The following is a 14,284-nucleotide window of genomic DNA, read 5'->3' on the forward strand; positions in this document are numbered from 1 at the left end:
AAATTCTTGTGAGATTTTGTTAGTAAAATAGATCGATACCGCGTCAATATATCAACATATAAAAATATGGCAAAATTTCGTGAATTTTCGGAGGATTTAGTAGCATAATGATGACATATAGCAATATTAGTAAAAGAGATTGATATGGTGTTTTTAAATGGCAATATATCAGCATATGAAGATATTGTGATATTTTAATGTATCAATATTTTTACCTCGTCTTTAGAAGTTTTTAAGTCTGTAAAAAAGAAGTTTTTGAGAAGAAGTAGTATTTTTTTTTTTTAATAGACTTTAGAAACTCAGAAGCTGATCAAATATCTGGTTAAATGTCGGTGGGGTGGCCGATGTCCGATATTCAGTTTTAAGGCCGATACCGATAGGGGGCCGATTATATCGTGCATCCCCACTTCAGTCCATCATTTTCAAAGAGATGCATCAAAATACATTTCTGTCTCCTAACTTTTAATATTTATGGTGCTTAAAGGTAAAATGACATAAAAGAGCCAGTGAAAGGTAAGTTTTAGCAGAAAGCAATGAAAAGAAAGTGTCTAATATGAGAGTCCAATATATCGTAGCATTGTAGCTATTTTCAATGGTTGACACACACCGTGTTATATTTAGATTTTTTATTCATTTTGTAGCAAATGTCAGCGTAGCAACATTAAAAGCTCTGTGACGATGTACTCCAAATCACATCTTGAGGTATCAATTCCCTTTAAACAAGAATAATGTCTTTGTTTTACTCAGGGACCGTGGAATGACCTACATTGTAGGAAAAGATTGGAGAGATTTGTTTGACGTTGTTATTGTCCAGGCTGATAAACCTAGTTTTTTCAACGACAGAAGAAAGTAAGTATTTTTTGTATACAACATTTACTGCAACTGCATGGAAATAATCGTACAGCTTGCATTTACTTGAAATCAAACCTTTAACAATGTATGCTTTCTGTTTTGCTGCAGACCTTTCAGGCGGGTGACAGATAAAGGCGTGTTACTGTGGGACAGAATTCACAGGCTGGAGAAAGGACAGATTTACAAGCAGGTACTATGTCAGGAAAATTATATTTCATACACCCCAAAACTGCTGAGTAAAATCCAATATCAATTTATTTTCTCTATTTTTTTTCTCAAAATGGAAATATCCATGCTTGGGTTCATTTAACACCGGATATATATTTGCTTCTAAAATCCATAGATGGGTTTAAGAATGTAATATGTACCTTTAAGGCTACTGAAGAGTAGATTAAAAATAATAACTCATTATTAATAATAACTCATATTTTATTGTTAGTCTAATTTTGCATAAAGCATGTTAAGAAGAAGTCTAAATCCCATCCCATTTAATCAAAGATTTAAATAAATGTTGGGAGCAACCAGAATCAAAGCATGTAGGGTAAACCTAGCATGGTTTTCCTTTGGATGGGTTAAAAAATATCAATCTCAGATAAAAAATTTATAAAATTTTTGATAAAAATGTAGATTAAATATGTGCATTAAAACAGTTTGACACATCCATCCACTACACTATATACTAATTTTGGCTGCTCTCAGAAACAGGGGAGGCTAATTGCTGTTAAATAAATCAAAACTTAACGTATTGCATTAACAAATGTTGAAACACTTAAATGGCAAAAAAAAAAGCTGCTGTGAAATAATAAACTTATGTGGAAAACCTGCTCACTGTCTGACCCTTGTCAGTCAATGCACTGCAAAAAACGATCCAGAAACAAGTAATAATGTCTTAAATTAGGTGTATTTACCCTTAATTTGAGCAGGTAAATAAGATTATTTGCCAATGGAATGAGTATTTGTACTCTTAAAATAAGATAATTAGATAAAATGCACTTGAAATAAGACAATGCAATTTTTTTTATTATTGTTATTAATGTTAATTGTCTTGTTCTGTTGGCAAAGTGTCTCAATTACCACCTCAGTTCAAGAGAAAATGCACTTATTTTAGGAAAAAATGACTTATTTAGATTAACATTTTTTGCAGTGTGAGTATCGATCCCATCAACAAGGAATCAGATTCACAAATACTTTNCGAATTTAAGACAGTGAAATAGAGCCAGTTGAATCTCAGGAGGCTGAAAATATTGAGTTTTAATTTTGAAAGGTTGAATTTTTTTATATGCTGATTTTTTTAACACTCAAAAATTAAACTGAAAAATAAGTATTGAAAATGCCAATCCCAGCAAAACAGATGTACTTCCATACTTTTACAGCTAACGGCCACTAGGGTAATACCTAAATCTATGGATTTTACCATCCACCTTGTTGACGTCACATTTGCTTCAACACACAAGTACGGTAGCCGCGCACGGGCAGACTTCTACCGCGAGTGGTACGAGACAGAACGGCAGCGAGACAGACGGACATTAAACATTAAAAAACCTGCGGCTTATAGTCCGGTGTGGCTTGTATACAAATCATGCAATTTAGCTTCTGCGGCTTATATTCAGGTGTAGCTAATAGTCCAAAAATTACAGTAACACAATTTCATACAATATATACAATTAGGGGTCCCCGCTCCATCTCGCCATCAGTTTGAGGGTCCTTTGCCTGGAAAACTTTGAAGCCTTAGAGAACATTGTAATGAAGTGCCTACACCCTGTGGTGCTCCTTCAATCATTTACGTTAGAGGAAGGCTTTCATTTCTAGTACTCTTTATAAATATTACACTACTACTAAATAAGGGCCAACTATTTATTAGGCTTTTAACAGGAAAATATTATGAAATACCACCACTGGGTTTCCATGTAACACTCGAGTGAGTTGAAGGAACTGAAGTCTCAGAAAATGACATGTTTTTGTGCAGGTGGCTCCAACTGTTGCATAGAGACGAGAGGTTTCCTCAGGTGTTATCTGTATCTACTGTTTGGCCAAAACGAGTGATGTCCCAATACAATATTGATATCGGAAATCTGTTTAATATAAATATGGTAATATATATTTGCTTGCATCTAAAATGTCAGATATCACCAAGGTAAATAAAAAAGTTTTATGGGGACATCGAAACCGGCCCTAATTGGTTTGGGCAGTAATTTTACCGGTACGTGTAGTGAAACCTAGATAAGCGTGGAAGCAGTAGCAGAGCAGTAAACAACACCTAAAAAGATAAAGAGCTGTTAATCATTTCATTACAAAGGCCTGTTTTTAGGATCAGAGGCCTAAAGCAGTTAAAAACGTTTTACCAGAAGGATCTAACGAAGCAAATATAACATGACAAGAATTTGATAATAAACATTCAAAAGACAGAATTATACAGACCCAATGGGCCTCATGCAATGCGATTTTTTTTTAATCAATCAACAATAAAATGCTCACAACGCTCCAAAAACGGATATAGATCCTAAAACTTTTAAATGTCTCTAGTAATGATTTTCTGCAGCTCTGGGAATGCCATCATTGGTTGGTTTTGGTAAAAAAAAAAAAAAAAAAAAAGGAAAGCACTCTTTATAAGAAAGAATAATTAAAAAGTAGTTTTTTGTATCCCATTCTGGTTGGTTAGAAGCGGACAAAAAAAAAGCATTGAAGACAAATACAGATAATTTACAGACTTTTTAAAGGCGTTTTTTATAGACCAAACACATAAAACCCTTTTTTTTAAAGTTTTGAATCTACTATGATTTAACGATCCCTCTTTAAAGAAACAGCGATTTTTCGAATAAAATATACATTTTTTCTTGTTGAGCAAACAAAAAGATTAAACAACACCCACAACTCATTATGCTTTGAATACAAATACACACAAGTGCACATTGTTATATTTTATATTATATTATATCTATTATATATAGATATAATATAATATATATATTATTATATATTATATCTATTATAGATTCATAAATGGCTAACTTGATATTACTGTTACAGTTTGGCAAGCAGCTTTATTTACTTACAGCTCTGGTGTCTCATTGGGTGGTTTTATGCAAGGAATCACACTAGTTTTAAGAAATAAAAGTCCTGGACAGTCCACTATGGCACCTTAATGTTCATTAAGTAATCATCAATGTGATGCTCAGTTTGTTGGATGCTTCCAAAAATAAAATCTAACCACTTCTGCATTTTACACCTTACTCCAAGACCTTTAACTACAGAGCCCCTAAAGGGACTTGGAGGAAAAAAATAAACTTTTGCGAGATCCCGCTATACTTTTGCGAGATCCCGCAATAGTATTGCGAGATCTCGATAACACCCTCAAACATAGTTTTTCTTTTTGGTAAAGAAGAATATCAGATGCTGTCACTGTGCAGATCAACTACTAAACAAGCCACTGCTGCTCAACTTTGAGTTGAATTGATCACTCTCTGCCTCAAGCACCGATCAATAATCAGAGAAAGTATCCGTAGGAGTGGCACAGTCAAAGTAGGAGCTTCCTGGAGAGGTCGGGCAATAACAGCTCTACGTAGCCGGCAGTGGCGGCTGGTGAAAAATATTTTTGGTGGGGCTGATATAGCCTAGTGTATGTCTCCAACTAATCCGGAATAAGAATTCAAATAAACAATTGGACAATACATACAATTTAACAGTAATGATTTAATTTACTATATAATAACAGTAACAGTGATGATTTGGGTCACTGTGACGGGGTTCTTTGGCCTCCAAGAATCCAGGCTCAGTCGGGTTACCGGTGTTGGTGATTTATTGTGCTCAAAAACTCAAAACAGGGTGCAAAAGAAACTAAACATATACAAGATACTCTGGGCCTCAGCCTCCCTCCAGTTACCAGCAATGTAACAAAGAAACAGAAAACAAAAATTGCCGCTTTTCTTCCCACAGCCCTCATTAAATAGTTTAAGCCCCTCCCCTCAGGCTCTCTTATTTCTGATTTCTTCTCATTAATCAGTTTTGTCCATATATTACCTCCACAAACAATTGATGTACAAAAACAAATAATTTTTACAACTTAATTATTTTACACAGATTCATTGACTTATTCAATTACACCAAACTGGGTTTGAACCCAGCAAAGACGCAGCCAGACTGAAGATGACAAGTCCCCATAGCATAAACACGTACACACCCACACCCCCCACATACCCACACACACACACACACACACACACACAAACACATACGGCTAACCCCACTGAAATATTAAGCGTGCCCCCTCAATATGCCAGCAGGTAACCAGGAACAGCTTGTGTGTTTTAAGTTCATGGAGCTACTGGGCTCAGCGCGAGCGGATTGGTCCTCACAAACACAGTATAACAGGAATGTGTGTGTGGCGCGCAAAGTTAGAGAGGTTGTTTTAAGCGACGAGGTGGATTCGTCACAGTCACAATAACCATGACATGAAATGTTCATATCCTACAACAGGGATGTTCTTCTGGCAAACGGGTAGATAAATAAGGATCTCACCGAATTTGGTGGAAGCTGCATCTCGCTCGTTACGTTCGCCATCGTCCCTTTAATTGTCTGCACCTGCGCTTGGGTTCAGAAGCCTGTTAAAGCGCAGTATTTTCAGCGCCCCAAGACCATAAAGGTCTGAGACGCTGATTGGCCATTAAATTCACCTAGCAATAGTACATGATTGACAGATTCTCTGCAAATGTGGGGCAGTCTGATCAGCGCCCCCAGAACAGAGACGGTAGGAGTCTGTCTGTGGAAATCCACAAGTTAATGACAGTAGATAGGGAAATGTAGTTTATATAATTTGTTTTGCTTATAGGTACACACTCTAGAGAGTAAAACTGACATTTATGAGTTAATTTCTAAAAATATATTTTAAGTTTCTCTCTTCTTATCAGGGAGGGCGGTGCCCCAGCGCCCCCTATGGGCCGGCCGCCACTGGTAGCCGGTCATGGCTGCTCGTTTTCTAAGACAGAGGTGCTGTTGCTCAGAGAGAGAACTCATTAAGATTTTTCCGACAAGCATGAATAAAAACAAAAAAATTAAATGTTTTGCTTGGTTTTGATTTAAGGATAGCAGTATAACAGTTATAACAAAAAACTAAAAAAAAAAAAAGTTAATTGTGTATGATATAGTTATCAGTATTGTTCTCTAATGTGAACTGAACTTATCAACAAAACCCACTATTACTATTATACAGCATCATCATCTTTGCATTACTTATTCCACATACTAAAATATATTAAGGGAAGTTTGATCAGGTTGTTTTTAACTTTATTCAAATTTTTGACCCAATGCATGGTTAAAACTGCTTCATTTTTAAAGTCTTTAAACCAGCATTTGACTTTAAAAAAAAACATGGAAGTTTTTGTGTGTATCTTCTGTTGTGAATACATTTATTAATGCAACAGTTTTATTGTCTGACTTAATGTATTTTTAAATTTTTTGTTCTGCAGGGAAACCTCTATGAGTTCCTTAGACTCACTGGCTGGAGGGGATCCAGAGTGCTTTACTTTGGAGATCACATTTACAGCGACTTGGCAGTAAGCGGTATTCACACATTTACAGCAAAAAGCTAATTTTAACTGCACAAAGTTGTTCTTGTTTTGAGTTTAAACAAAAAGAGGTGTCTTGTTTTTCCACAGGGAAGTGAATAGTCCTTTTAGCTTAGTTTTATCTTCACAGTAGTCTAAAGCCCATATTTATCGTTCCAGTCGAATTTTCACTGCTTGTAATATCCTCCCAAGGGCTCTTTGGCATATCAGATAAAACTCCAACTTTGCTGGCACAAATGCAGGTGTAATCAGCTCATTATCAGTGAAGAGCTAAGCAGTTTATGAGGAGCTAATAACACTAATAACATAGAGTCTCAATTACACAGACCTGTTTAACCACAAGCTCTTGATTTACCATCTGTATGCACATCTGGTACTTTGTGAGCCATTACCCTGGCATAGGTTAACAAGACCCCCAAAAAATGATGTGCTTGTGTTGGGTGTCTACTTTTCTATGCAAAAATACCCAATTTACAGAGTTAACTTTTATATTTTTCTCTCTTTTTTCGTTCTTGGTTAATTAAGCTCCATTCATACCATATCATACCAACTTTATTTATGAAGCACTTTATGCACCGGACAGGACCAGAGTGCTGTACACAATCATAAAATACAATAAAATTATAAAATAGAAGAAAAACGAGTGTAAAATACATATTAGTATACAAAGAAAACAAAGTAAAACCTCTCAAAGTGTGCCAAAAGCCAAGGAAAATAGATCAGTCTTAAGAAGGGACTTAAAAACAGCAAGAGAAGAGGCCTGTCTTCTGCTCAGAGGCAGATCATTCCACGGCTTAGGAGCTGCCACAGAAAAAGCACGGAAAAGTCTGCACGCTCCATTCAATTAAAAGATACTTTATTGGTCCCAAAGCTGATTAAGTAATACATTGTGGAGACTATGGTTACCGTGCTAGAAGGTTAGGTTTAGGGTCTAGTTATTTATTTCTGTGTTCATCTCTGGACCATTTTCCTTTTGACAGAACAATCCCACTGCCTGACCGGTCTTCTATTCTGCTTTTACAGTCGGCCTAAAGTGTTTTTCCATCTACACTTTGATTCATGCCCCACCTGCTATGAAAATTTAACGTTGCAAAAGTTCCTTCGTAGTTCATCTGATCTAAGTAGACATGTTCGGTTTGATTTGATACCAGATTAAATTCTTGAAGGAGTAAAGGAGTAAAATAAAGTGTTAGGTCTTTGCTAGGCCATCTTTCCTCAGAAGGTCCTGATAATGTTGGTGAAAAGAATAACAATGATAAAATCTCAGTAGCAGTAACACGCACATGTGGGATTTCATATTTTGATAATACACAGAGATGAGTTATAATGAAAATGCTGAAATCTCCCCAGATCATTACCTGGAGTTTGTACCCAATTTAATTTAAGTCCAACAGAGATGGATGAGTCTGTGTGTTTTCTAGGTTTCTTTTAAAAATGGTGAGAAATGGCAGCATCCTCTTTTACATTCCAAACACATTTTTTAAACCAGCTACATTATGAATTCACTTCTATTGGATGTTTTTTTTTTCTAACTTTGTAGCGTAAGACGTGAAAATTGTGCTTTTCTACACATTTACTCTAAAAAAACAGGTGGACTATGTTGTAATTACTGGCATATTTTTTGCAGAGTTCCAAAATTCAGATTAATGTGTTTCTCTCCTTGTTCTCCAAATGGATCTGCAAAGATAGATCCTTTATAAGCAGTTTGCCTCCTGTTGCTAGCCCTCATGTTTTCCCTCACAGCAGCTTGCAGCAAATTACAGTCACGTCCCGACTTGCAATCATGTAACAGCATCATTTTTTTCCCTGCTTTCTACATTAAGTTGTGCTTCAGACATTAGTGGTATAAATAGTTCTCTAAAATGTAGTTTAGACATTCTGAGTTGGAAGCCAAAATAAGAATCTGTCTGACAGTCATATGCAAAGATAACTGTCCACCATCATCTGCCAAAGATAATCTACGCAGTTGGACAATAAATAATAGTTTTGACCAGAAAATCATGTAACTCAAGCTAAAATAAATTTAGGGTTTAAGCCTTTTAGTTCTGATTTTTCTTTTCTGAGGATATTAAATTCACGAACTGAGATTTTTCATTCAGTATTTGAAATTCAGCAACAAGCAGTGATATTGATAATCTTCTGTTTACTTTGTCAGTGCAGATTGTTTAATCTCAGCACATCAGTATTGCTCCAAATTATTACATCTTTATCTCTAAAAGCTCCTAATTTGTCACTGCCAAGCTAACCTCTGCCAATATATATTATTTTGGATCACAGAGCTGAAGTGCTTTTGAGATGTGTTTATAAATATGCATGATCAGCTGCAAAGCGTTGTACCGAAAGATAAAATTTACATCTCTGGCAAGAAGCCTGCTTCATCGGCCAGCAGCCATGAGTCAATTATGTTGTTTAGCTTGTTTAAAGACATGGACCTTGGCATTTGTGGTTTATACTGACCACAGCTTACTTTAGACCCCCTGGTTGGAGGATGAGGTTATGGTTGTGAACTGGGGAGTTGACTCAATTACACAAACTTTGAAAATACGCTCTCCAGCTTTTGATGACTTTGGAACGACATATTATATGTCATTTGTCTTCTGATAAAGCTAATGGAGCATTTACATCTGAAATCAAACCATAAAAATCTTTGTAATAAAGCAAATATAACAAAATGATAATAAACACTAGTAGAACAAACAGAACTATACAGACAATGTTACATGAATTAAACAAGATTTTTCTAAACCAACAAAAGAAAAAAAAACTAAAGGATATGTAGGTTTAAATCAGGGTTTTATGTGGCCAAGGGGACAGTTGTAGCTCTTTTAATAATTTTATGCAGCTCTGGAACCACCACAAAATAAAAAAATGAGGTGTTTATATCCTGTGCTTGTTGGTTACGGCGGGAAAATTGCAAAAAAAAAAAAAAAAATCAAGACAAAACATCTTTTTGGTCTTTTTTCCTCTAAAGCAAAGGTGTAAAACCCTCTTTTTACACTAAAAGACAATGAATTATTTGTTTGACTAAAATATAACATTTTCATTGTTGTGAATGTAAAAAAGATTGAATATTTATATATATTTTAAATGCTTATATTAGTACATTCAGTGTGACAATTTTTGCCCAGATTGACATCACTGCTTTAGAAGATACTAGGTATTACAAAAAACGAAAATAACCAATGATGGCATCTTCTCTTTAAACTCAGCTCAACTTAATAGGAAAACAAACATACTTTTATACTAATAAAACATACTCTTATAAGCGTTGCTAATTTCATCCTTTCAACAGATTATGTTCTATTTATCCCCACCTTCTTCTCCCTCCACTTCCCATACCAATTAACAAATTATTAATTACTCATGTCACTTACTATAACAGGGTTCCCGCGGGTCCTTAAAAAGTCTTAAAAGGCATTGAATTCTTCAAAATAAAACTAAGGCCTTAATTGGTATTAAAATGGCTTAAATTAGTCTTTCGTAGGTCTTATTTTTTAAAACATCACAAATATGATTATTTTTATTACGATTTATTTTTGTAATCTAAATAAAACGTTAAAATTGAAAACATTTTTTTAATTAAAAAAAACAAAAAATGTCTCGCCATTATTGGTTCCGTCCCGATAGCGGAACCAATAAAGCGTTGTTGCGGCCGGGACATTTGGGAGATGCGCCATTAACTTTTTGTCTGGAAAATATGAGCAAGTGTTAATGTAACTAAAATTGTTTATCCAGCCAAGAGTTTTTTCCATGGCTAAAACCAGGGAACATACATGAGGCTCAGTGGACTTTATGCAAGAAGTCATTCAAGCTCAGAACGATGGGAATTAAGGCAGTGGAGTCGCACATGCGAAACGCGAAACACAAAGCATCAAAATGGAGTTACGGAGAAACAGCCGGTATTTCTCTGTTTAGTTCCACCCTTGTCTCTGCAACGCCTCCACTTATCACCAAATCAAACATACTAAGAAAACCATACAAAGAAAAATAGCTGCAAAAAAGACTTAGCACTGGTTATGTTGTGGCTTTAAAACTGATTTGTTTTGTTCCCTGCTAAAACAAAGTTTGTGAATTCAGTTAAATAATTGTTAAAATATATCTGTCATTTGTGTGTTTTTAGCTTTCTTCCTGTATGTACGGTGGCCCTGAAGTGCAAACTGGAACTACAAATCTAAAAGCGCAACTACATTAAGGAAAACACAATTACATTAACCTACCGGAAAAGGTAGGTACCAGTGGGAAACATGAGACATCGCTGATTGGACGACGGCGCCGTTTGACCCTTGAACCGGAAGTCATTCTGCCTGCTGCGGCTTTTAAAAACATGGATATTGTCGGCGCCCCAAACATAGCCGCCGTTATCCAGGAATATTTTGAATCAGAACGTACGTACGAGGTGATACTGGATATGCTCAAGACTAATCACGAAATTTCAGTTAGTTTGCGTACACTGAAGACACACTTAAAAGAAGCTGGACTGTTCAGACGACGCAACTTCCAGTTCAAGGGTCAAATGGCGCCGTCGTCCAATCAGCGATGTCTCATGTTTCCCACTGGTACCTAACTTTTCCGGTAGGTTAATGTAATTGTGTTTTTCTTAATGTAGTTGCGCTTTGCTTTATGTAGTCGCGATTTCCTTAATCTAGTTGCGCTTTTAGATTTGTAGTTGCAGTTTGCACTTCAGGGCCACCGTATGTATGGGAAGCTTTTCAAAATTTGAAACATTAGTGCAGTGGTTTATGTTAAAATAAACCTTTGGGTTAAGTTGTCGCAAGCAGGTTTTTCTTGTGTTTCTTGTGAATTTGGTCTTAAATTTCAAGTGGGATTAAAAAGTCTTAAAAAGTCTTGAATTTAGCTTGCCTTATGCTGTAGGAACCCTGTATAAGTAAAGGGTGAAAGGAAATATGCCTTTATTGTTCCACATTGGGGAAGCATGTCCTCAGCATTCCACCCGCCCCAGCAGTGATCACGTCGAGTAGCATCCAGGGATTATTATGGGTCTAAAGAACTTACTCTTTCCATCCATCCATTTTCTTCAGCTTTGTCTGGGTCTGGGTCGTGGAGGCAGCACTCTAAGCAGAGATGCCCCGACTCCCAGTGTCTTAATTACTGATCTCTAATTGATCATTGTACTCACTGTTTGTCCCTTTTTGTCTGGCTCCACTGGTCCTGGCTGTACTCCATCCCACCAATATTTCAATGTTTCTATTAGGGTTGAGTAGAGCTTTTTTTTTTTTTTTTTTTTTTACCTGTTGAGCATTTTCATAAACCATTGGAATAAAATTGTAAAACTTCATACAAAAAGTTAATTTGTAATCATTATATGTTACAACATTTCTCCAATGGCTCTGGTTCTGATCTCATCGGGTCGGTTGTTTATTAATCAAGACAGTTTATGACACCTAAACAAACTGGAATTAACGGGAAACAACCTTCTGCTGATTTTTATTATTTAAACAAGTAGATTAAAATAATAGTTCAAATAATTTGAGGTAGAAATGAATGTGTTAAAACAAATTCAATTTGATGCTAGTTGGTATGAAATGTGCTACAATAGATATTCTCTTTTTGCACTCCTAGAAATTCGGCTATGATGCCATTAAACCTGCAAAAATGCATGTGGGCAAAGAAACGATATGATAAGCTAAAAAACAAAACAAATAAACAGCAGCACAGATAATACCGCAGCTAATAAAACCAAACATTTTTATAAATCCATTTTTCTAACGGAGAGAATGGTACTTTAGAAGCAGTAGCAAAGCAACCATTTCAAGATGATGAACAGCAATATTTCACAAGACGCAATCTACCATCCTTTTTTGCAAAGTGCTTCAATTTGTTCTGCTCCTTAAGAGGGGTTTTTTCTGTTTGGCTTTGTTTCTTTTCCATGTTTAAAGTACAAAGAATCTGGTTACATGCTCAGTTTTTCAGCAGTGCAGAGTTTTCATTTGTTTGGTAGATTCACTTTTAGCGTCACTGAGTATAAAACAGGTCTGGAATGACTGAACGAGGTGTGCTGCTGACATTTGACAAGATATATGTGAGAATAAAGTTCTTGCTTATTGTCTTTAAGCTTCAACTTGCAAATTTTTGCCAATCCAGATTCCTCTTTATAACCTGTAAAAGGAGTGAAATACTGCATTCATAATATTTCTGTCTAGTCATCCTTTTGCAAGTGATGGTGATTTGTATCCAGCCACTGCACTGGAAAAAAATCTAAATCTAGATAAGTCATTTTTTTCTTAAAATAAGTGCATTTGTTCTTAAATTGAGAAGGTAAAACACACATTTTGCCAATGGAACAAGACAATTTACATTTAAATAAGGAAACACAATTGCATTTTCTTATTTCAAGTGCATTTTATCTAAATATCTTATTTTAAGAGTAAAAATACTCATTGCATTGGCAGATCATCTCATTAACCTGCTCAAATTAAGTGTAAATGCACTCAATTTAAAAAATATTTACTTATTTCTAGATCATTTTTCCAGTGTGGTTGTAACATGGTTAGCTTTACAACCTAGGATCCCGATTTAAACTCTCTCAAGGATCTTATATTATTAACTAGCTTCATAATTATGCCTCTCATTACATTACATTAATAAAACAGCAGCGTAACGCTGTAGAATGCGGATCCTAAAGGCTTCCAACATTTCTAAATCCAATATTTTTCATAGAAGTCAGAAGCCAATAGTTCAAAAGCATCAAATAAAACCTTGGTGCGGTACTATGTTTAACCTTCCTGTTGTCTGCTGAATATCTCGCGCTTTCTTCCCTAAATAAAAGACAACCTGCTCCAACATGTGGTAGCACATGATGTGTCCTTTTAAATAGCCATGCTTGTCTTTGTGTCCCCTCTGACTTTATTATAAATTATTACCTAGGAGATTTTTCTTTATTTTTTAATCAGAGTAACATTTTAGCTCTTCACATGATACATTTACTATCTTAAAAAAAGCATTTTTTTCTCTTGCCCGCCAGTCACCCATCCATCAGGGCCATTAAAGTGTCTAATATATTCTAATGATGGATATTTCTTGTATTCTCATTTACTGGTTTATTATCAATTTTCTTCAAATGGCCATGAAACATACATGATAAATGTGTAGAAAAACCTCTTAACTGTAATACGATGCAACAAATATCCTTTGGACTGAACCCTGATTATCTTCTCTCCTGACCTTCAGGATTTAACTCTGAAACACGGCTGGAGAACAGGGGCCATCATCCCTGAGCTAAGAAAGGAGATAAAGATCATGAACACTCCACAGTACGTCCACATGATGACCTGGTTACAGGCTCTGACAGTGCTGATCGAACAGATGCAGGTCAGAAGACCATTGCAGACATTTGATTTAATCTTCTTATATCCCTCATTCTTGACATCTTTGTCCCTTATATCCATGGGTTTTCTTTTAACAGGTGCACCGGGATCCAGCAACCCAAGCTGTCGTTGAGGAGTGGATCAAAGAAAGAGAAGCCATGAAGTAATTAAAAATGGGTTTAATCTGAAAATCTGTAGCTACGCATGACTCTAAACTTCCTCAGCAGTAGTGAAGATACGTCTTGATTGAACAGGGTTTCCACGGGTCATTAAAAATCATTAGGCAAGGCAAGGCAAATTTATTTGTATAGCACAATTCAGTACAAAGACAATGCAAAGTGCTTTACATGATTAAAATACAGGACGCTAAAACAGAATCAAAGCAAGTAGGAAAAAATAAAATAAAAAAAATGCAGAAACAAAAAAGTTTGGACTAAAGAAAATATGTTTTAGTTGAACTGTTTAACTAGAACAGTCGAAGGCAATCCTAAACAAATGTGTTTTAAAAGTCATAAAAGTATTATTGTTTAAATTAAGGCCTTAATT

At 35.6% G+C, this 14,284-nt stretch overlaps 1 protein-coding gene across 1 annotated transcript in view; it reads left to right on the forward strand.

Moving 5' to 3' along the window:
* nt5dc3 (5'-nucleotidase domain containing 3) overlaps nt 1-14,284 on the forward strand; it is a 34,423-nt gene that overhangs the window by 19,117 nt on the left and 1,022 nt on the right. Inside the window, exons 8-12 of the mRNA XM_015376720.1 lie at nt 748-849; nt 961-1,042; nt 6,315-6,401; nt 13,602-13,742; nt 13,837-13,901. Of these exons, the coding sequence (XP_015232206.1) occupies nt 748-849; nt 961-1,042; nt 6,315-6,401; nt 13,602-13,742; nt 13,837-13,901 (477 nt within the window). The remainder of the gene's footprint in view (nt 1-747; nt 850-960; nt 1,043-6,314; nt 6,402-13,601; nt 13,743-13,836; nt 13,902-14,284) is intronic.

The sequence above is a fragment of the Cyprinodon variegatus genome, unplaced genomic scaffold (genome assembly GCF_000732505.1).
Source record: "Cyprinodon variegatus isolate N-32 unplaced genomic scaffold, C_variegatus-1.0 Scaffold140, whole genome shotgun sequence".
NCBI classification, from domain to species: domain Eukaryota; kingdom Metazoa; phylum Chordata; class Actinopteri; order Cyprinodontiformes; family Cyprinodontidae; genus Cyprinodon; species Cyprinodon variegatus.